This window comes from Oncorhynchus mykiss, chromosome 10 (genome assembly GCF_057628025.1).
Source record: "Oncorhynchus mykiss isolate SJ-2025 chromosome 10, ASM5762802v1, whole genome shotgun sequence".
In the NCBI taxonomy this organism is placed as follows: Eukaryota; Metazoa; Chordata; class Actinopteri; order Salmoniformes; family Salmonidae; genus Oncorhynchus; species Oncorhynchus mykiss.
Genome location: NC_143031.1, coordinates 28,164,732 through 28,187,136, shown reverse-complemented (window position 1 = coordinate 28,187,136; position 22,405 = coordinate 28,164,732). Strand labels below are relative to the sequence as shown.

General features: G+C 43.4%; 1 protein-coding gene across 5 annotated transcripts; it reads right to left on the bottom strand.

Annotated features, from left to right (window-relative positions):
* Positions 1-991: 991 nt before the first annotated feature.
* On the bottom strand, positions 992-14,256 carry LOC110533593 (mitochondrial fission factor homolog A). Of its 5 annotated transcripts, none has more exons than XM_021617958.3 (8): positions 14,182-14,256; positions 12,886-13,113; positions 12,503-12,636; positions 12,174-12,265; positions 9,877-10,059; positions 9,198-9,272; positions 8,979-9,057; positions 992-3,344 (listed from the first exon to the last, which is right to left on the bottom strand). In XM_021617958.3, exons 2-8 carry the CDS (start codon positions 13,094-13,096, stop codon positions 3,213-3,215), a joined length of 906 nt encoding a protein of 301 aa, XP_021473633.1. In that variant the 5' UTR covers positions 13,097-13,113; positions 14,182-14,256; the 3' UTR covers positions 992-3,212. The 5 variants fall into 5 exon arrangements, with proteins under 5 accessions (XP_021473633.1, XP_036845899.1, XP_090042415.1 ...); XM_036990004.2 differs by having other exon boundaries at positions 9,877-10,056; XM_090186290.1 differs by lacking the exon at positions 992-3,344 and adding an exon at positions 8,373-8,467.
* Positions 14,257-22,405: the final 8,149 nt, after the last annotated feature.

Here is a 22,405-nt window from a genome sequence, read left to right as displayed (position 1 = left end):
TTGCGATGAGACAAGATAGTTCGGTAATCCATCCCTGCTTAGGCTCATTTGGATGGCTATCAGTTAGTTGCACTTGCTGTTTTACCGTATGTAAATTGAAAATGTTCAATGGTTAGTTACATTTTCAAAAATCCATTGGGATTTTAATATTCAACTTATTGGGAGAGCATTAAATGTTCTCTCGTGGTGTGACTGACAGTCATATGGACATTTCAAAGTCCCCATTATCAGGGACTGTACCAGCCTGTACCTGAAGCTTCAGAAGATGTTATTTATACTTCAATTAATTCAACTCTTAAAGCAAAGGTATTCCACTTAATCTGTTCTGATGGCAACTATTTGTTGTCCCTCCCGAAGGCCAGTCCTTGAGTCTTGCTTCAAATTCCAACCCTAAATCATAAGCCAGGAGCCAAAAAATGTGCTGTATCCATTACTGTTAAACAACAGACAATTTACATGTTTAAGTCACAAAGTGAGCAGTAAGTGCCTGCAGACCTGCCTTATCAGTGTGGTGATGGGAATGATTCTCATCCAACTTTGTATTAATGTTTGTGATCAATCAAGTTGAAGATGGTACTGGTAAACTCACCAACTATCTTTAAAGATGCAAGTTCTAGTATTTTGGTGCATTTTCACAAAGTCAATACAATAGACGCTGCTGTACAATCGCCATTCACGTTGAATTAAATTAATTCTAATCAAGATTGTTTTTTTTTTTTACAAAAATCATCTCATGCCGTTTCTGTGTGGTTTCACTATGTTCTCCTGACAATGTTCCAAATAATGACTTTCCAAATGTTTCAGAAAGTGAGTTCTCTTGGTTTAGAATGAATTTAATTTTTTAAATAAATAAATATACCATGCGACTCATGTTCATTCTGTGCATTATGCTCTATTGGAATGTTTACTACACATTGATTTAAATTGGGTGGTCTAGACTAAGGATCAAGCAGTTGAAAGACCCAACAGACAACACAAACCTCACTCAACATGATATCAAATCTAATTTATTAAATACATGTACAAGAAAAGTCTGTGCAACTTCAAAAATTGAAAAATAAAGCCCATGCAATAAATTAGTGCAACATGTACATTCATTGTGATTAACATAATTTGACTTCTGTGAAAAACATGACTGCATATATCATTTCATTGGATAAACTTAAGTTCCAAGCCACTGAAGTCTTGATTAAATATACACTACATGACCAAAAGTATGTGTGCGCCTGCTCGTCAAACATTTAATTTCAAAATCATGGACATTAATATGGAGTTGGTCCCCCCTTTGCTGCAATAAGTCTCCACTCTCCTGGGAGAGCTTTCCACTAGATGTTGGAACATTGCTGCAGGGACATTCTTCCATTCGGGCATTAGAGAGGTCAGGCACTGATGTTAGGAGATTAGGCCTGGCTCGCAGTCGGAGTTCCAATTAATTCCAAAGGTGTTCGATGTGGTTGGTCAGAACTCAATGCAGGCCAGTCAAGTTCTTCCACAAACCATTTCTGTATGGACCTCGCTTTGTGCACGGGGACATTGTCATGCTGAAACAGGAAAGGGGCCTTCCCCAAACTGTTGCCACAGAATTGTCTAGAATGTCATTATTTGCTTTAGCGTTAAGATTTCCCTTCACTGGAACTAAGGGGCCTAGTCGGAACCATGAAAAACAGCCCCAGACTATTACTCCAAACTTTACAGTTGGCACTATGCAGTCGGGCAGGTTGCATTCTCCTGGCATCCGCCAAACCCAGATTAGTCTGTCGGTCTGCCAGATGGTGAAATGTGATTCATCACTCCATAGAACGCGTTTCCACTGCTCCAGAGTCCAATGGCGGCGAGCTTTACACCACTCCAGCTGGCGCTTGGCATTGCGCATGGTGATCTTAGGCTTGTGTGGCTGCTTGGCCATGGAAACACATTTCATTGTGTTGACGTTGCTTCCAGAGGCAGTTTGTAACTCAGTAGTGAGTGTTGTAACCGAGGACTGACGTTTTTTACGTCTGTCCTCGGTATGTTTGTCTATGGGGATTACATGGCTGTGTGTTCAATTCTATACACCTGTCAGCAACGGGTGTGGCTGAAAGAGTTTGAAGGGGTGTCCACATACTTTTGTATATATAGTGTAGGTCTTAGAACCTTATTACCTATGTACTGTCTGCAACTGATTACAATTTAGGCTTCTTTAGGTCTGAAGAGTTCCAAGTAAATCATGCCATAATGGTTTACTAGATACTTCAGACCAGTTAAACTGACTTGTGGCGATCCACCCCCAGATACAGGGGCTATGGGAAGAGACTACCAACTACATTCAAATGTTACAAGTTGTGTTTTGACAGACCTATGACGTGAATCTGAATATCCAACCTAGCCACCAGAATGTAGCAGAGCTTCAGCAGTAACACCATCACCTCCTCCAGCCGTGGTAAACTAGCTGTCCAGGTCAGACGGCCAATCCTTGATGCATGAATCAATCCCTGATTATGTTGAAATTGGCCAGCCTCCACCTTGACAATGCATTGTAATTTATTTAACCTTTGCACACTAACTCTCAACACCCTCATTCGAACCTCAGTCCTAAGGCCCTACTTAAAGGGGAAGTTCCCTGATTTTTACATTTAAATGACTTATTTTCACTTTCTGTGCTCGTAGTTGATCCCCAAACAGTTTATTAAATATATATATTAGAGAAAATTTCAATTTCATATCACGTCAAAATTCCATTCTAAATTGTTTCTGCTCTCTATTTATTTATTTCAATGTCCCAATAAATCCATATTTTTGTTGTAAACAGAACCATTCAAACATGGATTTATGGCACAGTGGACTTTTTAAAAACTGAGTAAAGAGACATTCAGAATGGGATTCTTATGTACTGTGGAGTGTTTTCCAATATGCTTTCGACATTTGGATATTGCATTATAGTCAATGGCAAGTGATGACAACCAATTTTCTCTGTAAGGAAACAAATAAAACAATTAAGTTTGGGAATCAACTACAAGAACAGAAAGAGTGAAAATAAGGCCACATGTAAAAATGGATGAACTGTCCCTACTTAAGTGGTCCAAACAGATAGATGCTGAGCACCTAACACCAACATGTGTAAATAAGTGCACTGCAATACCCAGCTGAGTGGATGTGTAATACAGAGTTGAGCAAAGTAGCTGGTTGGAGGGTTGTAGTGCAGATGAGTGGGCTGTTTGAATGACGCGTGTCTGTTATCTGCGTATCCAGAGCCATCCGTTGAGCAGGCAGGCAGAAAGGAGCAGGGAGAAGAGCACCAGCTCCGTCTGTCTGCATTCAGCATTCTGCCTTTCCAGACCCGCCAGACGACGACTCATCTTCACCACCTGGACACGAGAGAGAACGGTGCTGATCTGTTATAATCAAATCTTATTGGTCACATACACATATTTACAGATTGTGTAGCGAAATGCTTGTGTTCCTGGTTCCAAAAGTGCAGTAATATTTGGTATTTTATTAGGATCCCCATGAGCGGTTGCCAAAGCAGCAGCTACTCTTCCTGGAGTCCACACAAAACATAATACAGAACATCATTAGACAAGAACAGTTCAAAGACAGAACTACAGATTTTTAAAGGCACACATAGTGTGTGTATGCATTGATATGTAGCCTATCTAGGTCAAATAGGGGAGAGGCGTTGTGCCGCAAGGTGTTGCTTCATCTGTTTTTGGAAACCAGGTTTGCTGTTAATTTGAGCAAAAGGAGATGGAAGTTCCACGCAATAAGGGCCTTATTTAACACTGTACGTTTTCTTGAATTTGTTCTGGATTTGGGGACTATGAAAAGACCCCTGGTGGCATAAGTGTGCGTGTCAGTCAACTTAAACACAGCTCTATGTAAACAATTTGGTATTTTCAACACATACATTTGTATTTCTTTTCACCTTTATTTAACCAGGTAGGAAAGTTCTCATTTTCAACTGCAACCTGGCCAAGATAAACCTGGCCAAGATAAAGCAAAGCAGTGCGACACAAACAACAGAGTTACACATGGAATAAACAAACGTACAGTCAATAACACAGAGAAAAAAAAAATTATATACAGTGTGTGCAAATGGTGTGAGGAGGGAAGGCAATATAGGCCATAGTAGCAAGTAATTACAATTTAGCAAATTAACGAGTGATCAATGTGCAAGTAGAAATACTGGTGTGCAAAACAGCAAAAAAGTAAATAAAAACAATATGGGGATGAGGTAGGTAGATTAGATGGGCTGTGTACAGCTGCAGCGATCGGTTAGCTGATGTTCTGTGAGGGAGATATAAGTGTCCAACTTCAGGGATTTTTGCAATTCGTTCCAGTCATTGGCAGCAGAGAACTGGACAGAAAGGTGGCCAAATGAGGTGTTGGCTTTGGGGATGACCAGTGAGAAATACCTGCTGGAGCGTGTGCTACGGGTGAGTGTTTTTATCGTGACCAGTGAGCTGAGATAAGGAAGAGCTTTACCAAGCATAGACTTGTAGATGACCTGGAGCCAGTGGGTCTGGCGACGAATATGTAGCGAGGGCCAGCCGACGAGAACATACAGGTCGCAGTGGTGGGTGGTATGTGGGGCTTTGGTGACAAAACGGATGGCACTGTGATAGACTGCATCCAGTTTGCTGAGTAGAGTGTTGGAGGCTATATTGTAAGTGACATCGCCGAAGTCAAGGATCGGTAGGATAGTCCGTTTTATGAGGGTACGTTTGGCGGCGTGAGAGGAGGCTTTGTTGCGAAATAGGAAGCCGATTCTAGATTTGATTTTGGATTGGAGATGTTTAAAATGAGTATGGAAGGAGAGTTCACAGTCAAGCCAGCCATCTAGGTATTTGTAGTTGTCCACATATTCTAAGTCAGAACCGTCCAGAGTAGTGATGCTAGTCGGGCGTGTGGGTGCGGACAGCGATCGGTTGAAAAGCATGCATTTTGTTTTACTAGCATTTAAGAGCAGTTGGAGGCCACAGAAGGAGAGTTGTATGGCATTGAAGCTCGTTTGGAGGTTTGTTAACAGTGTCCAAAGAAGGGCCAGATGTATACAGAATGGTGTCGTCTGAGTAGAGTTGGATCAGGGAAATCACCCGCAGAAAGAGCGACATCGTTGATATATACAGAGAAAAGAGTCGGCCCGAGACTTGAACCCTGTGGCACCCCCATAAAGACTGCCAGAGGTTCGGACAACAGGCCCTCCGATTTGACACACTGAACTCTGTCTGAGAGGTAGTTGTTGAACCAGGTGAGGCAGTCATTAGAAAAACCAAGGCTATCGAGTCTGCCAATAAGAATACGGTGATTGACAGAGTCGAAAGCCTTGGCCAGGTCGATGAAGATGGCTGCACAGTAGTCTTTTATCGATGGCGGTTATAATATCGTTTTTAGGACCTTGAGCGTGGCTGAGGTGCCCCCGTGACCAGCTCGGAAACCGGATTGCACAGCAGAGAAGGTACGGTGGGATTCGAAAGGGTCAGTGATCTGTTTATTAACTTGGCTTTCAAAGACTTTAGAAATGGATGGATATAGGTCTGTAACAGTTTGGGTCTAGCGTGTCACCCCCTTTGAAGAGGGGGACGACCGCGGCAGCTTTCCAATCTTTAGGGATCTCGTATGATACGAAAGAGGTTGAACAGACTGGTATTAGGGGTTGCAACAATGGTGGCGGATTATTTTAGAAATAGAGGGTCTAGATTTGCCCAGCTGATTTGTGCAGCTCTTTCAGAACATCTGCTATCTGGATTTGGGTGAAGGAGAAGCTGGGGACGCTTGAGCAAGTAACTGCGGGGGTTGTGGAGCTGTTGGCCAGGGTTGGGGTAGCCAGGAGGAAAGTATGGCCAGCCGTAGAGAAATGCTTATTGAAATTCTATATTATCGTGGATTTATCGGTGGTGACATTGTTGCCTAGCTTCAGTGCAGTGGGTAGCTGGGAGGAGGTGGTCTTATTCTCCATGGACTTTAGTGTCCCAAAACTTTCTGGAGTTAGAGCTACAGGATGCAAATTTATTTTTGGAAAAGCTAGCCTTTGCTTTCCTAACTGACTATCTGTACTGGTTCCTGACTTCCCTGAAAAGTTGCGTATCGCGGGGACTATTCGATGCTAGTGCAGTCCGCCACAGGATGTTTTTGTGCTGGTCGAGGGCAGTCAGGTCTGGAGTGAACCAAGGGCTATATCTGTTCTTAGTTCTACATTTTTTGAAAGGGGCATGCTTATTTAAGATGGTGAGGAAATTACTTTTAAAGAACGACCTGGCATCCTCAACCGATCGGATGAGGTCAATGATTCTTATAAAATAATATCTAACAAGTCACAACAATACACAAAAATCTAAAAGTAAAATGGAATTAAGAAATATGTAAATATTAGGATGAGCATTGTCGGAGAGGCATTGACTAAAATTCAGTAGAATAGAATACAGTATACACACATGAAATTACTATGTAAACATTAAAGTGACTAGTGTTCGATTATTAAAGTGACCTGTGATTCCATGTCTATGTACACTGCTCAAAAAAATAAAGGGAACACTTAAACAACACAATGTAACTCCAAGTCAATCACACTTCTGTGAAATCAAACTGTCCACTTAGGAAGCAACACTGATTGAAAATAAATTTCACATGCTGTTGTGCAAATGGAATAGACAGCAGGTGGAAATTATAGGCAATTAGCAAGAGACCCCCAATAAAGGAGTGGTTCTGCAGGTGGTGACCACAGACAACTTCTCAGTTCCTATGCTTCCTGGCTGATGTTTTGGTCACTTTTGAATGCTGGCGGTGCTTTCACTCTAGTGGTAGCATGAGACGGAGTCTACAACCCACACAAGTGGCTCAGGTAGTGCAGCTCATCCAGGATGGCACATAAATGCGAGCTGTGGCAAGAAGGTTTGCTGTGTCTGTCAGCGTAGTGTCCAGAGCATGGAGGTGCTACCAGGAGACAGGCCAGTACATCAGGAGACGTGGAGGAGGCCGTAGGACGGCAACAACCCAGCAGCAGGACCGCTTCCTCCGCCTTTGTGCAAGGAGGAGCAGGAGGAGCACTGCCAGAGCCATGAAAAATGACCTCCAGCAGGCCACAAATGTGCATGTGTCTGCTCAAACGGTCAGAAACAGACTCCAGAGGTAGCCTGACTGCTACACTACTGAGCCTCAGTTTGACTTGTTTTAAGGACATTACACCAAAGTTGGATCAGCCTGTAGTGTGGTTTTCCATGTGCTTACAGCCCAACAACGTGCAGGACGTTTGGCATTTGCCAGAGAACACCAAGATTGGCAAATTGACAGAAGTGGGTGCTATGGGGCAATAGTCAGTTCAGTTACTTTTGCTTTCTTGGGTACAGGAACAATGGTAGACATCTTGAAGCAAGTGGGGACAGCAGCCTGGGATAGGGAGAGATTGAATATGTCCGTAAACACTCCAGCCAGCTGGTCTGCGCATGCTCTGAGAACGCGGCTAGGGATGCCGTCTGGTCCGGCAACCTTGCAAATGTTAACAGGCTTAATGTCTTACTCACGTCGGCCACGGAGAATGAGAACCCACAGTCCCTGGGAGCAGGCTGCGTCGATGGCACTGTGTTATCCTCAAAGCAGGTGAAGAAGGTGTTCAGCTTGTCTGGGAGCAAGACGTCTGTGTCTGTGACGTGGCTGGTTTCCCCTTTGTAATCCGTGATTGTCTGTAGACCCTGCCACATACGTCTCGTCTCAGCCGATGAACTGCGACTCCTCTCTGTACTGACGTTTTGCCTGTTTGATTGCCTTACGGAGGGAATAACTACACCGTTAGTATTCGTCCATATTCCCAGTCACCTTGCCATGGTTAAATGCCTAATGAACTCTGCCTAATGCCTAATGAACTCTGTCACCGTGTCCGTGTATATATCAACAATATTATCCGAGGCTACCCATAACATATCTCAGTCCACGTGATCAAAACAATCTTGAAGCTTGGATTGGTCAGACCAGAGTTGAATAGTCCTTAGCACATGTACTTCCTGTTTGAGTTTCTGCCTATAGGAAGGGAGGAGCAAAATGGAGTCATGAACTGATTTGCCGAAGGGAGGGCCTTGTAGGCATCCCGGAAGAGAGACTTAGGTAGCGTTTTCCTCATTTGGTTTGTTAAAATCCACAGCTAAAATAAATGCGGCCTCAGGATATGTGGTTTCCAGTTTGCATGAAGTCCATTGTAGTTCCTTGAGGGCCGTTGTGGTATCGGCTTGAGGGGGAATATACACAGCTGTGACTATAACTGAAGAGAATTCTCTTGAGAGGTAATACCGTCAGCATTTGATTGTAAGGTATTCTAGGTTGGGTAAACAAAAGGACTTCAGTTTCTGTACATTATCACAAATCACACCATGAGTGGTTAATCATGAAACACACCACCGCCAATCTTCCCGGAGAGTTCTTTATTCCTGTCTGTCTATTCCGATTACCTCTTCACCGCCAGCAGTGTCTTGGAGCAGCCTCTGGGATAAGTTCAATTGCCCTGGGGTGTGCAAACAAAGGATCCAATTCGGGAAAGTCGTATACCTGGTCAAAATGCTGGTGAGTTACCGCCATTCTGATATCCAAGAGTTCTTTCCGGCTGTATGTACTAACACAAAAAACATTCTGGGCTAATAGTGTAAGAAATAACACACACAAAAACAAAATACTGCGAAGTTGCTGAGGAGCTAGAAGCAGAGCTGCCATGTCTGTCGGTGCCATCTTACTCATTATACTGTAAGTAACCAATTATTTTGACAAAGCATTTGGCGTAGTGTAAAGATGGCCTCGATTTCTGAGCCTGTTTGATTAAAAACAACTTACATAAATACAACATACAAGTATCCATAACACAAGCAATATTAGTGCCTCAACAATGTCCAGAAGAAAATATAGAAGATATGGCTTCTGGCTCCATCTACTGGTAAAACAATGGCTACTCAACCTGGCGGCATGGACTGAACCAAAGAGTACAGCAACACTAACAGTAAGGGGGTAATTAGCCTGCTTACCTGTCTCCTAAGTACGATGAACTCCACAGCTGCGGCACTTCCCTCATCATCTGGGCTCATCCAGGAGTCCTGCATGGCACTGCCAACCACACACACAGGGATACATGTAAATGGCACATGCACACACCACAATTAAATACTTTAGGCTTCTGAAAACAGGGTTTCTTCGAACCCCGGAACACACCCAATAACAGTAAATGGCTTGCCAGAACTTGTCACCTTTTCCTGGCTGGTTCAACGTACACAGGGGGTGCCTCGACCACAGCAGTCGTTGGGTGTTCAGGATAACTGAACCTTTAAACCAGGGAGAGACCACAGTCTGCAAAGGGGCCTTCAAAACAAGGCAGAGAAACAACAGGGAGGGATCCAGAAAGAAGAAAAAGCAACCAGAGGACAACAAAAGCCAGCATAAAGCAGTAGTAGGATGAAGTTGCCCCATGGATGCTGATCTAAGGTCAGTTCTTCATTGTCTGTAAAGGCTAAGGTTAGGATTATGGGAGGGTGAGCTGATCCAAGATCTGTGCCTACTGGAAACTTCTACCCGAAGCAAGAGCAAAGCAGGGAGAAGTGACAAGCAGAGTTTAGAGTGCTTCGGGACAGTTCATCAAGGTAAAGGATTAGTCAGTAATTGATTAACACTATGATTCAACAAAAGTTGTGAGTAATGGAAGTTATCATGAAGAAAATAATGTATCCTTATCTCAAAGCAAAGGCTTTGAGACAGAATCCATATCTTGAGGAAAAAGCCTTGCAAAGAAAATTTGAATTAGTAGTGTAACGAGAGACATGCAAGCCAAAGCAAGGAAGGAATGGAAGGAGGTTAGGTGCCATTTGTTAAGATTTAGGAGTGGGTAGGCAAGGGTCACTCAGGACGGAGAAGGTAGGAGTTGCCCCTAACCTGTATTTCTGTGTAACAGTCTGCAGGAGGCGCTGTGAGGCCTGTTGGCCCAGTTCCTTGGCGGCCTGTAGCATGGTCGTTGGGGACAGGTGGCTGGGTGGGATGACAGGGAGCCCCAGGACCATGGGCAGGGGGTTTGCAGCAGCAGCGGAGCGCTTAGGGGGGCGTCCTGCACCGCCACTACTATAACAATCACAAGGGAGGGGTGGGTAGGGTCACCACAAAAGACAGTGGTTAGACAGAGAGGGGCACAACTGTTACCAAGCATTGTGACAAGGCCACATACCTTCAATAACTTAAATTGACTCACATGACTGACCATCTGCCTGGCTTCACGCTGCCTCAAATATAACCAACATACAGTTGAAGTCGGAAGTTTACATACACCTTAACCAAATACATTTAAACTCAGTTTTTCGTTGAAATTCCTGGTCTTTGGTCAGTTAGGATCACCTCTTTATTTTAAGAATGTGAAATGTCAGAATAACAGTAGAGATGATGATTTCTTTCAGCTTTTATTTATTTCATCACATTCCCAGTGGGTCAGAAGTTTACATACACTCAATTAGTATTTGGTAGCATTGCCTTTAAATTGTTTAACCTGGGTCAAAAGTTTTGGGTAGCCTTCCACAAGCTTCCCACAATAAGTTGGGTGAATTTTGGCCCATTCCTCCTGACAGAGCTGGTGTAACTGACTCAGGTTTGTAGGCCTCCTTGCTCTCACACGCTTTTTCAGTTCTGCCCACACATTTTCTATGGGATTTAGGTCAGGGATTTGTGATGGCCACTCCAATACCTTGACTTTGTTGTCCTTAAGCCATCTTGCCACAACTTTGGAAGTATGCTTGGAGTCATTGTCCATTTGGAAGACCTATTTGCGACCAACTGATGTCTTGAGATGTTGCTTCAATATATCCACATAATTGTCCTTCCTCATGATGCCATATATTTTGTGAAGTCCACTAGTCCCTCCTGCAGCAAAGCACCCCCATAACATGATGCTGCCACCACTAAGCTTCACGGTTGGGATGGTGTTCTTCGGCTTGCTCGGTTTTGGAGCAGTGGCTTCTTCCTTGCTGAGCGGCTTTTCAGGTTATGTCGAATATAGGACTCGTTTTACTGTGGATATAGATACTTTTGTACACGTTTCCTCCAGCATCTTCACAAGGTTCTTTGCTGTTGTTCTGGGATTGATTTGCACTTTTCGCACCAAAGTACGTTCATCTCTAGGAGACAGAACGAGTCTCTTCCCTGACCGGTATGACGGCTGCGTGGTCCCATGGTGTTTATTCTTGCGTAGTATTATTTGTACAGATGAACGTGGTACTTTCAGGCGTTTGGAAATTGCTCCCAAGGATGAACCAGACCTTTGGACGTCTACAATTTTTCTTCTGAGGTCATGGCTGATTTATTTTGATTTTCCCCGTGATGTCAAGCAAAGAGGCACTGAGTTTGAAGGAAGGCCTTGAAATAAATCCACAGCTACACCTCCAATTGACTCAAATGATGTCAATTAGCCTAAAAAGCTTCTAAAGCCATGACCATTTTCTTGAATTTCCCAAGCTGTTTAAAGGCAGTCAACTTAGTACATGTAAACCTCTGACCCACTGGAGTTGTGATACAGTGAATTACAGGTGAAATAATCTGTCTGTAAACAATTGTTGGAAAAATTACTTGTGTCATGCAAAGTAGATGTCCTAACCGACTTGCCAAAACTATAGTTTGTTAACAAGAAATGTGTGGAGTGGTTGAAGAATGAGTTTTAAATGACTCCAACCTAAGTGTATGTAAACTTCAGACTTCAACTGTATAAGGAGAGGCTAGAGATGAGAGGAACCAATGTTTTGTCTCCCTCCGCTGGAAACACAACTCAAAAGGAGGAGGACATAGCAGTGTGGGCCTCAGGCAGTGCAAAGTCAATAGAATTTAGAATGTCCCAAGCCGACAATGCAACTTTTCCTTTGTGCCTTTCTGAAAGGTTCCAGGTTTGAAAGGGCAGGCAAGCGTTGTGTTGAAAGACTGAACAAGGGTCAAAATAATGCTATTATGCTTACATACAGCCAAGTTGTTTCGTACACAAGGTGATAAAAACCAACAAACGTTGTGTTTTAAAGTGAAGTGTTCTGAAAATATTCAGCACCATGTGTTTTGGGAGCTTTTTTTCTCCGCTTATCAGGAAGCGTTGGACATGTAACCCCCCTCGCTGGTCCAAGGAAAGAGCTGGATTGTTATAGTGACAATCACAGGCTTCCCAAAAATAGTTAATTAGTGTTTAATCCAATGTGTCTTGTACTTACAAGGTGGGGGTGTGCAGTGCCTGTTTGGAAGTGGGGGTGTCAGGGTCACTCCTGCCAAAAGCCTGGTCACTGTAGGACCTCCGCAGGGGACTCTGTCACAGGAGAGAGAAAGAATAACATGAGTTAGATGGTGAGGGTAAGACCAGATGGAAGCTGCTGGTAATGTTTCAATCCAGGTGGTGTCTGCATATTGAATCATTTAAACAGCTCTGAAGAATGATATTCTGAGCAATGGCTTAACACTGCATGCATCAGTCACACTACATTCATCCAATTATTGTCAGACAACTTGTTCCCAAACAAAAAGTCCAGTCTGCAGTCTCACATACCTGCACTGGTTCCCTCATGTAGGGGTCTCTGTCCCAGGCACCTTGCTGCTGTGCCTCCCATGCAAGCCCCAGGGGGAGGGCTGAGTTGTGCTTGGATGGCGTGAACAGTGGACGGGGGCTCATGTCCGGGGCATCTATTAGTAAGTCAGAGGTATCAGAACACAGATATGAAAGGAACTCACACAAAGATCCCATGACTACTCCAACTCAAATCTTGAGAGAATCTAAAGAGCTTAATATCCAGCATTGTATAGTGGCTAAAGGAGTTGTTCTTCTGACCGGTCTCCATTCTATCCCAACTCCACTTCTAACTTAAGACACATAAAATACCTCCCGTTTTGTATTTATTAATAGGCCTACATACAGACCAGACATGCGCCCACCTGTGAGAGACAGCCTGTCTGGGATGTGCATGCTATAGGAAGCGGGACGCTCAGCACGCCCCTGCCTCGCCTCTTCCCCTCCCTGTCCCATGCCTGGCCCCACTCTCAGCCGGTCCGGGACACGCATCTTCTGGTTGATGGCCTCAGAGAAGACGGGATCACGGCCGCCACGCACCTGGGAAACGTCACCACGAAACCCCGAAGAGGCCATGGTAGCTCTATCAGCTGCTGTGGTAAGTAAAAAATGTGTCACAACTTTTGAAATCTCTGAAAAGACTATACTACCCCTGTAAGACTATAATTGGATGGAGTTAGCTAGCTGATTAGGCAACAGGATTAGTCAAATTTGAGTATATTGGTTTTCCTGCAGTGTGGATTAGCTGTAACTATCACTTAATCTAGGGGCATGTAAAGTCAAAGCAGATGGCAGGCAGCTCAATTAATTTCAATTAGATGTGAGAACTACGTAGCTAGGTACTAAACACCACTAGGTATTGAATTTGAGTTCTTGTTCATACATCAAAGTATATGTCTGGATAACTATGGCTGAAGACAATTGTTGTAGGTCGTCAAAATAGATGCGAGAAAAACTAATGATAAACTAAGTCGCTAGCTAAATCAACAAGTTGGTTCATGTAAACCAGTGTTAACATATTTGTGGCCAGTCAGCTCGCAAACATAGCCATCTAGCCTGAAAGAGCTGTCAACTAACGTCAGCATTGAAAATTAGAATTTGTTCTTAACTGACTTGCCTAGTTAAATAAAGATAAATAAAAAACTTATTTAGCTTGCATGCTATCTGATAAGCTAGCGACTAAAGCTACTAGTTAGCTGGCCAAAGAGCGCTGACCTGCAAATTACTCCTCAGGTCAGTCATCTTTCTTAGCTACTTGTTGCACTCAAACACCAAGGGCTATGGCTACAAAGTGGCTAACGCGCTAGCTACTAATCTATTTTACGTCATCATGCTTTGATCATTATCCTGTTCTCGTCACACTTTCTACATCAAAATAATCCAAATAAATTCAAAATATAGCTAGATAGAAAGTTGACTGACCTGAGGAGTAACTTGCAGGTTAGCGCTCTTTGGCCAGCTAACTAGTAGCTTTAGTCATTAGCTTATCAGTTAGCATGCAAGCTAAATCTGATGACCCATTTGACCTCATTTGGCTAACTAAATCCGCAGCAATGTTGACATTATCTTTGACAACGTAGCTACACAGTTTATCCACACCAAATATGTATCTAGCTCCCTAAACTTTTTTTAGAAAGTTGACATTAGGCGACCCTACTTACCTTCACTGCGAAGCGCTGCAAAAAATGTTGACAACAGACCGCCCCCTTTCGCTGTGTTGACGCACGCAACCGTCTGTGATTGGTGGGTTAGGGAAATTGACGTCTTCATATATCCATTCTACAGGCTCAAACATTATGGATATTAAAATACTCTATTGATATAAAGTTTACTTTCTGTAACGGTGAATGGTCTTCAATGGTAAACTAGGCCTGTCAACTATTTCAAATGGGCATTTTATTCAACAGCAAATACGAGACAGATGACCATTTGCTTCAGTGAACTTTCAGGTGTAATAACTTTACATTTTCAGAATAAATAAATGCTTTATGCCAATGTAAAATGTAAAAATGTATTCAACAGCAAATCATCTGGGCAAATAATGTTATTTATATTGCAATAAAAGACAAATCAATATCAGTATTCAATGGTAAAGAATGAAAATAAAAAACACCAAAATAACAACAGGAAACCCATTTAAAAAAAAATAATAACACAGTTCTTTATTGTCTTACAGCAGGAAATGTTGTAAAAAGTAATAAGGTGTAGAAAGGTATTTCTTGAAGAAATGTGTGTGCGCTTGCTTCAGCTGTAGTATGTAGTTTAGTATGGGGAATAACAGTAGTACCTTTAGCAAGCACATGAATTATTACCATATTATTACTTCTTAATTTCCTGCTATGGGGCTCAGGTCCCACCAACCTGTCTTGCCAAGGCATTACATTTAAAACATTAACCTACATCAGTGCAGGATCCTCAGAGGAGGAAGGAGAGGACCAACCTCCTCAGTGAAATTCCTAAAAATAAAAATAGGGAAACATTACTAAGCTGACTTGAGAGGTTTTCTTGTCCCGGTTTGCTCTGCAGGTGCCCATCTCATGTACGGCCTCAGCCGGATCGGTTCTAGAAACATAAAGCCCTCCACTTTCAAATCACCTCAAAATAATTTCACAAACAGTAAATAAACACATACTTAACCAGTTAACAGTTGCAGCTGACAGTATTTTTCAGTGACAATGCATTTGTTGCGTCTGTCTTCTATTTACACACAGGTGTTTGGAGATGCAGATAGCTAATTGGCACATGTAGTCGACTCTGTCTTCCGTACATAAGTGCTGTAACATGGAAATATGGCCGTGTAAAGGTGTGTAGTAATTTAACCTTTTGTTTTTTGAAAATGATTTCTCACTGATATGAAAGATGCGTTCCTTATATTTCCAAAACCGTACTGCAAGCAATGCGTGTTAAAGTTCAGACGAAGCGCTGGAACATGGGAATATTAATTCAAATAAAAACACGTCTTACCATTTTGTAGTTAATAAATCCAAACGGGATGACTATAGTATCCTTAATCTATCTTTGTCATTTCTGAATCACGCTTGTAATGTCTGTCGGCTACAGTAGTCTATACTTCGGAGGGGGAGGGCCACGCACACACACAGGCAAAGATTTTCAGCTGGCAGGCAGACACTGGAATACGTTTCTGAGTGACAGAGTGAGGGCTTTGCATAGGCAATTTGTTGCATTTTTTATGGGACTAGAAAAAATGCCTGGAATGCAAAATAACGTTATTAACGGACGCCCATGTTTTTTTAAATAACGGTTCTGTTCGTAAACAGTATAGATCACTTTCATTCCCGTTCCAGATTCTGATTCTGTTCCTTTCATTATTTTCCGGTTTGTGGTTCTGTTCCCTGAACCAGTTCCAAGCCCTGACGACCGGTATTCCATTCACAATGTAACCTAAAGTAGTGCAATATATCATATTAAATGAAGTGTCACAGATTTACGCAGAATAACACTGGAGTGATAAATGAGTAGATGATGATGTGGAAGTAGAGATACTGGTGTGCGAAAGAGCATAAAATAAAAACAGTATGGGGATGAGGTAGTTAGATTGGGTGGGCTATTTACAGATGGACTATGTACAGCTGCTGCAGCGATTGGTTAGCTGCTCATATAGATGATGTTTAAAGTTGGTGAGGGAAATAAAAGTCTCCAACTTCAGGGATTTTCTGAGTAGAGTGTTGGAAGCTATTTTGTAGATGACATCACCGAAGTCGAGGATCGGTAGGATAGTCAGCTTTACTAGGGTATGTTTGGCGACGTGAGTGAAGGAGGCATTGTTGCGAAATAGAAAGCCTATTCTAGATTTGATTTTGGATGGGAGATATTTATTATGAGTCTGGAAGGAGAGTTTACAGTCTAGCCAGACACCTAGGTATTTATAGTTGTCCACATATTCTAGGTCGGAACCATCCAGGGTGGTGATGCTAGTCGGGCGGGCGGGTGCAGGCAGCGAACGGTTGAAAAGCATGCATTTGGTTTTACTAGCATTTAAGAGCAGTTGGAGGCCACTGAAGGAGTGTTGTATGGCTTTGAAGCTCGTTTGTTAGCACAGTGTCCAAGGAAGGGCCGGAAGTATACAGAATGGTGCCGTCTGCGTAGAGGTGGATCAGGGAATTGCCCACAGCAAGAGCGACATCGTTGATATATACAGGGAAAAGAGTCGGCCCGAGAATTGAACCCTGTAGCATCCCCATAGAGACTGCCAGAGGTCCGGACAACATGCCCTCCGATTTAACACACTGAACTCTGTCTGAAAAGTAGTTGGTGAACAAGGCGAGGCAATCATTAGAAAAACCAAGTCTATTGAGTCTGCCAATAAGAATACGGTGATTGACAGAGTCGAAAGCCTTGGCCAGGTCGATGAAAATGGCTGCACAGTACTGTCTTTTATCGATGGCGGTTATGATATCGTTTTTAGGACCTTGAGCGTGGCTGAGGTGCACCCGTGACCGGCTTGGAAGCCGGATTGCACGGCGGAGAAGGTACAGTGGGATTCGAAATGGTCAGTGATCTGTTTATTAACTTGGCTTTCGAAAACTTTAGATAGGCAGGGCAGGATGGATATAGGTTTGTAACAGTTTGGGTCTAGGGTGTCACCCCCTTTGAAGAGGGGGATGACTGCGGCAGCTTTCCAATCTTTAGGGATCTTGGACGATACGAAAGAGAGGTTGAACAGGCTGGTAATGGGGGTTGCAACAATGGCGGCGGGTAGTTTTAGAACGAGAGGGTCCAGATTGTCTAGCCCAGCTGATTTGTACGGGTCCAGGTTTTGCAGCTCTTTCAGAACATCTGCTGTCTGGATTTGGGTGAAGGAGAAGCTGGGGAGGCTTGGGCGAGTAGCTGCGGGGGAGGCGGAGCTGTTGGCCGGGGTTGGGGTAGCCAGGAGGAAGGCATGGCCAACCTTTGAGAAATGCTTCTTGAAATTTTCGATTATCATGGATTTATCAGTGGTGACCGTGTTACCTAGCCTCAGTGGAGTGGGCATCTGGGAGGAAGTGCTCTTGTTCTCCATGGACTTTACAGTGTCCCAGAACATTTTGGAGTTAGAGCTACAGAATGCAAATTTCTGCTTGAAAAAGGTAGCCTTTGCTTTCTGACTGACTGCGTGTATTGCTTCCTGACTACCCTGAACAGTTGCATATCGTGGGTACTATTCGATGCTAGTGCAGTCCGCCACAGGATGTTTTTTGTGCTGGTCAAGGGCAGTCAGGTCTGGAGTGAACCAAGGGCTATATCTGTTCTTGGTTCTGCATTTGTTGAACGGGGCATGCTTATCTAAGAAGGTGAGGAAATTACTTTTAAATAATGACCAGGCATCCTCGACTGACGGGAGGAGGTCAATATCCTTCCAGGATACCCGGGCCAGGTCAATTAGAAAGGCCTGCTCGCAGAAGTGTTTTAGGGAACGTTTGACAGTTATGAAGGGTGGTCGTTTGACTGCGGGCCCATAGCGGATACAGGCAATGAGGCAGTGATCGCTGAAATCCTGATTGAAAACAGCGGAGGTGTATTTGGAGGGCAAGTTGGTCAGGATAATGTCTATGAGGGTGCTATGTTTACGGTTTTAGGGTTGTACCTGGTGGGTTCCTTGATGATTTGTGTGAGATTGAGGGCATCTAGCTTAGATTGTAGGACTGCCGGGGTGTTAAGCATATCCCCGTTTAGGTCACCTAACAGAACGAACTCTGAAGCTAGATGGGGGGCGATCAATTCACAAATGCTATCCAGGGCACAGCTGGGAGCAGAGGGGGGTCGATAGCAGGCGGCAACAGTGAGAGACTTATTTCTGGAGAGGTTCATTTTTAAAATTAGAAGTTAAAACTGTTTGGGTATAGACCTGGAAATTATGACAGAACTTTGCAGGCTATCGCTGCAGTAGATTGCAACTCCTCCCCCTTTGGCAGTTGTATCTTGATGGAAAATGTTGTAGCTGGGTATGGACATCTCAGAATTGTTGGTGGCCTTCCTAAGCCAGGATTCAGACATGGCAAGGACATCAGGGTTGGCGGAGTGTGCTAAAGCAGTGAGTAAAACAAACGTAGGGAGGAGGCTTCTGATGTTGACATGCATGAAACCAAGGTTTTTTCGATGACAGAAGTCAACAAATGAGGGTGCCTGGGGACACGCAGGGCCTGGGTTTACCTCCACATCACCCGAGGAACAGAGGAGGGTACGGCTAAAGGCTATCAAAACTGGTCGCCTACAGCGTTGGGGACAAAGAATAATATGAGCAGATTTCTGGGCGTGGTAGAATAGATTCAGGGCATAATGTGCAGACAGGGGTATGGTGGGGTGCGGGTACAGCGGAGGTAAGCCCAGGCACTGAGTGATGATAAGAGAGGTTGTATCTCTGGATAAGCTGGTTATAATGGGTGAGGTCACCACATGTGTGGGAGGTGGGCAAAAGGAGGTATCAGGGGTATAATGAGTGGAACTAGGGGCTCCATATTTAAACTAAAGAAATGATAACTAACCTAAACAACAGTATACAAGGCATATTGACATATGAGACATACAGCGAGGCATAAAGTAATCACAGGTGTTGATTTGGAGAGCTAGCTAAGACAACAACGGGTGAGACAATAACAGCTAATCAGCTAAAACAACAACCGGTAAAATGGCGATGAATGGGCAGAGAGGGTCGGTTAACTACACACACAGCCTGAGTTTGCGGCTGGGGCCGACAGATAAACAAAAAATAAAATAAACAGAATGGAGTACCGTGATTAATGGACAGTCCAGTGGGCATCAGCTATGTAGCCAAGTGATCATAGGGTCCAGGGGGCAACAATAAATGGGACAGGGAAACCGCGGAGAAGTCGTTACTACGCTAGCACGCGGGCGACACAGCGTTTAAAGTTAGTAGCCCGGGGCTAGTAGAAGCATCTGCTCCGATGTCCGACGGAGGCCGGTTGAAGGCACAGCGGATGGAGTATTCGTCGGCAGAACAGTCGTGGTGGTGCGGCGGGGCGCCGTGTCGACTAAGGATCCAAGCCAGATGGCAAAAGAGGTATTGTGGTAATTTAGTTTTCTATCCGGGAGATGTGCCTGGCTCACGGCTAACTGGTGCTAGCTTCGGGGCAGGGACGTTAGCCACTATAGCCACTCGGTAGCAGCGGTGATCCGGTGCCAAGGCCCAGAGCTTACGGCAAGGATCCGGTGGAGTAGTGTTTTGGTGGAGTCTGGGTAAACAACTGAGTAGGCCGGGAGGTGGGCCTCAGGGATAGCTTCGGTACTGGGTAACTCGGTGGGTGCTAGCTAGCTGTGAAGATCAGGAAAATGGTCCAGGGATTACGGCAGGAATCCGGAATTGTAGTGGAGAGACAGTCCGTTACTGGAAGGCTGGCGAGTATTATCCAAGCTAAAAAAAGGGCTGGTACCTGTGCAGAAGGTAAAGGCCGCTAGCAGTGGCTAACAATGACTAAATAGCTTGTAGCTAATTAGCTGTTTAGCTTCTGATGGCTAGGTGGTTCTTGCTATAAGGTCTAGAAATTACAAATAATAGCGGTTCCGTATCACATTGGGTGAGGCAGGTTACCAGAAGGTATAATTTAACTAAAATGGAGAAGGGATTGAATATAAAATTTAAATATATACAAAAAAGACGAAAAAAATACAAAAGTCCATGAGAGGACAAACAAAACACGTCTGCACTGCTACGCCATCTTTGAGAGCATTTGATAAAATTATGATAAAATTACATTGAGAACTTAGTCCACAAATCTGACTGGAGATTGGATCAGCATCCAATTGTTTAACCCTTTACAATCTGCTGTGCTATCATTCACCATGACATCATAGTGTCCAATCACTCTGTCAAACAGTATACAAAGCATCAATTGGAAAAAGCTAAAGGACAGATTATTTTCATATTAAAAGTGTGGCTAAAGCCATCCCATTTATTACAGGGAAAAGTGCTGTACTTTACTACATTCCTGAAGAAAATTTACTTTTTGCACCATACATTTTCCCTGTCACACAAAAGTACTTGTTAAATTTTGAATGCTTAGCAGGACAGGAAAATGACCGGAAGTACATATACCTTAACCAAATACATTTAAACTCAGTTTCACAATTCCTGACATTTAATCCTAGTAAAAAATCCCCTGTCTTAGTTCAGTTAGGGTCACCACTTTATTTTAAGAATGTGAAATGTCAGAATAATAGTAGAGTGATTTATTTCAGCTTTTATTTCTTTCATCACATTCCCAGTGGGTCAGAAGTTTACATACACTCAAATAGTATTTGGTAGCATTGCCTTTAAATTGTTTAACTTGGGTCAAATGGCAGGTAGCCTAGTGGTTAGAGCGTTGGACTAGTAACTGAAAGGTTGCAAGATTGAATCCCCGAGCTGGCAAGGTAAAAATCAGTTGTTCTGCCCCTGAACAAGGCAGTTAACCCACAAATCCTAGGCTGTCATTGAAAATAAGAATTTGTTCTTAACTGATTTGCCTAGTTAAATAAAGGTGTTAATAATATATAATATAATAATACATGTTTCAGGTAGCCTTCCACAAGCTTCCCACAATAAATTGGGTGAATTTTTGGCCCATTCCTCCAGACAGAGCTGGTGTAACTGAGTCAGGTTGTAAGCCTCCTTGCTCTCACACGCTTTTTCAGTTCTGCCCACATTTTCTATAGGATTGAGATCAGGGCTTTGTGATGGGCACTCCAATACTTTGACCTTGTTGTCCTTAAGACATTTTGCCACAACTTTGGAAGTATGCTTGGGGTCATTGTCCATTTGGAAGACCAATTTGTGACCAAGCTTTAACTTCCTGACTGATGTCTTGAGATGTTGCTTCAATATATCCACATACTTTTCCTACCTCATGATGCCATCTATTTTGTGAAGTGCACCAGTCCCACCTGCAGCAAGGCACCCCCACAACATGATGCTGCCACCCTCGTGCTTCACATTTGAGATGGAGTTCTTCGGCTTGCAAGCCTCCCCCTTTTCCTCCAAACATAACAATGGTAATTATGGCCAAACAGTTCTATTTCTGTTTCATCAGACCAAAGGGGCATTTCTCCAAAAAGTATGATCTTTGTCCCCATGTGCAGTTGCCAACTGTAGTCTGGCTTTTTAATGGTGGTTTTTGGAGCATTGGCTTCTTCTTTGCTGAGATAACTTTCAGGTTATGTCGAAACAGGAGTCGTCTTACTGTGGATATAGATACTTTTGTACCTGTTTCCTCCAGTATCTTCACAAGGTCCTTTGCAGTTGTTCTGGGATTGATTTGCGCTTTTCGCACCAAAGTACGTTCATCTCTAGGAGACAGAACGTGTCTCCTTCCTGAGCGGTGTGATGGCTGCGTGGCCCCATGGTGTTTATACTTGCGTACTATTGTTTGTACAGATGAACGTGGTACCTTCAGGCGTTTGGAAATTGCTCCCAAGGATGAACCAGACTTGTGGAGGTCTACAATTTTTTTCCTGAGGTCTTGGCTGATTTCTTTTGATTTTCCCATGATGTCAAGCAGAGAGGCACTGAGTTTGGAGGTAGGCCTTGAAATACATCCACAGGTACACCTACAATTGTCTCAAATGATGTCAATTGGCCTATTAGAAGCTTCTAAAGCCATGACATCTTTTTCTGGAATTTTCCAAGCTGTTTAAAGGCACAGTCAACTTAGTGTATGTAAACTTCTGACCCACTGGAATTGTTACACAGTGAATAATCAGTGAAATAATCTGTCTGTAAACCATTTTTGGAAAAATGACTTCTGTCATGCACAAAGTAGATGTCCTAACCGACTTGCCAAAACTATAGTTTGTTAACAAGAAACTTTTGGAGTGGTTGAAAAACGAGTTTTAAGCGTATGTAAACTTCCGACTTCAACTGTATAAGATTTTATTTCTAAGACATTCTAAGGT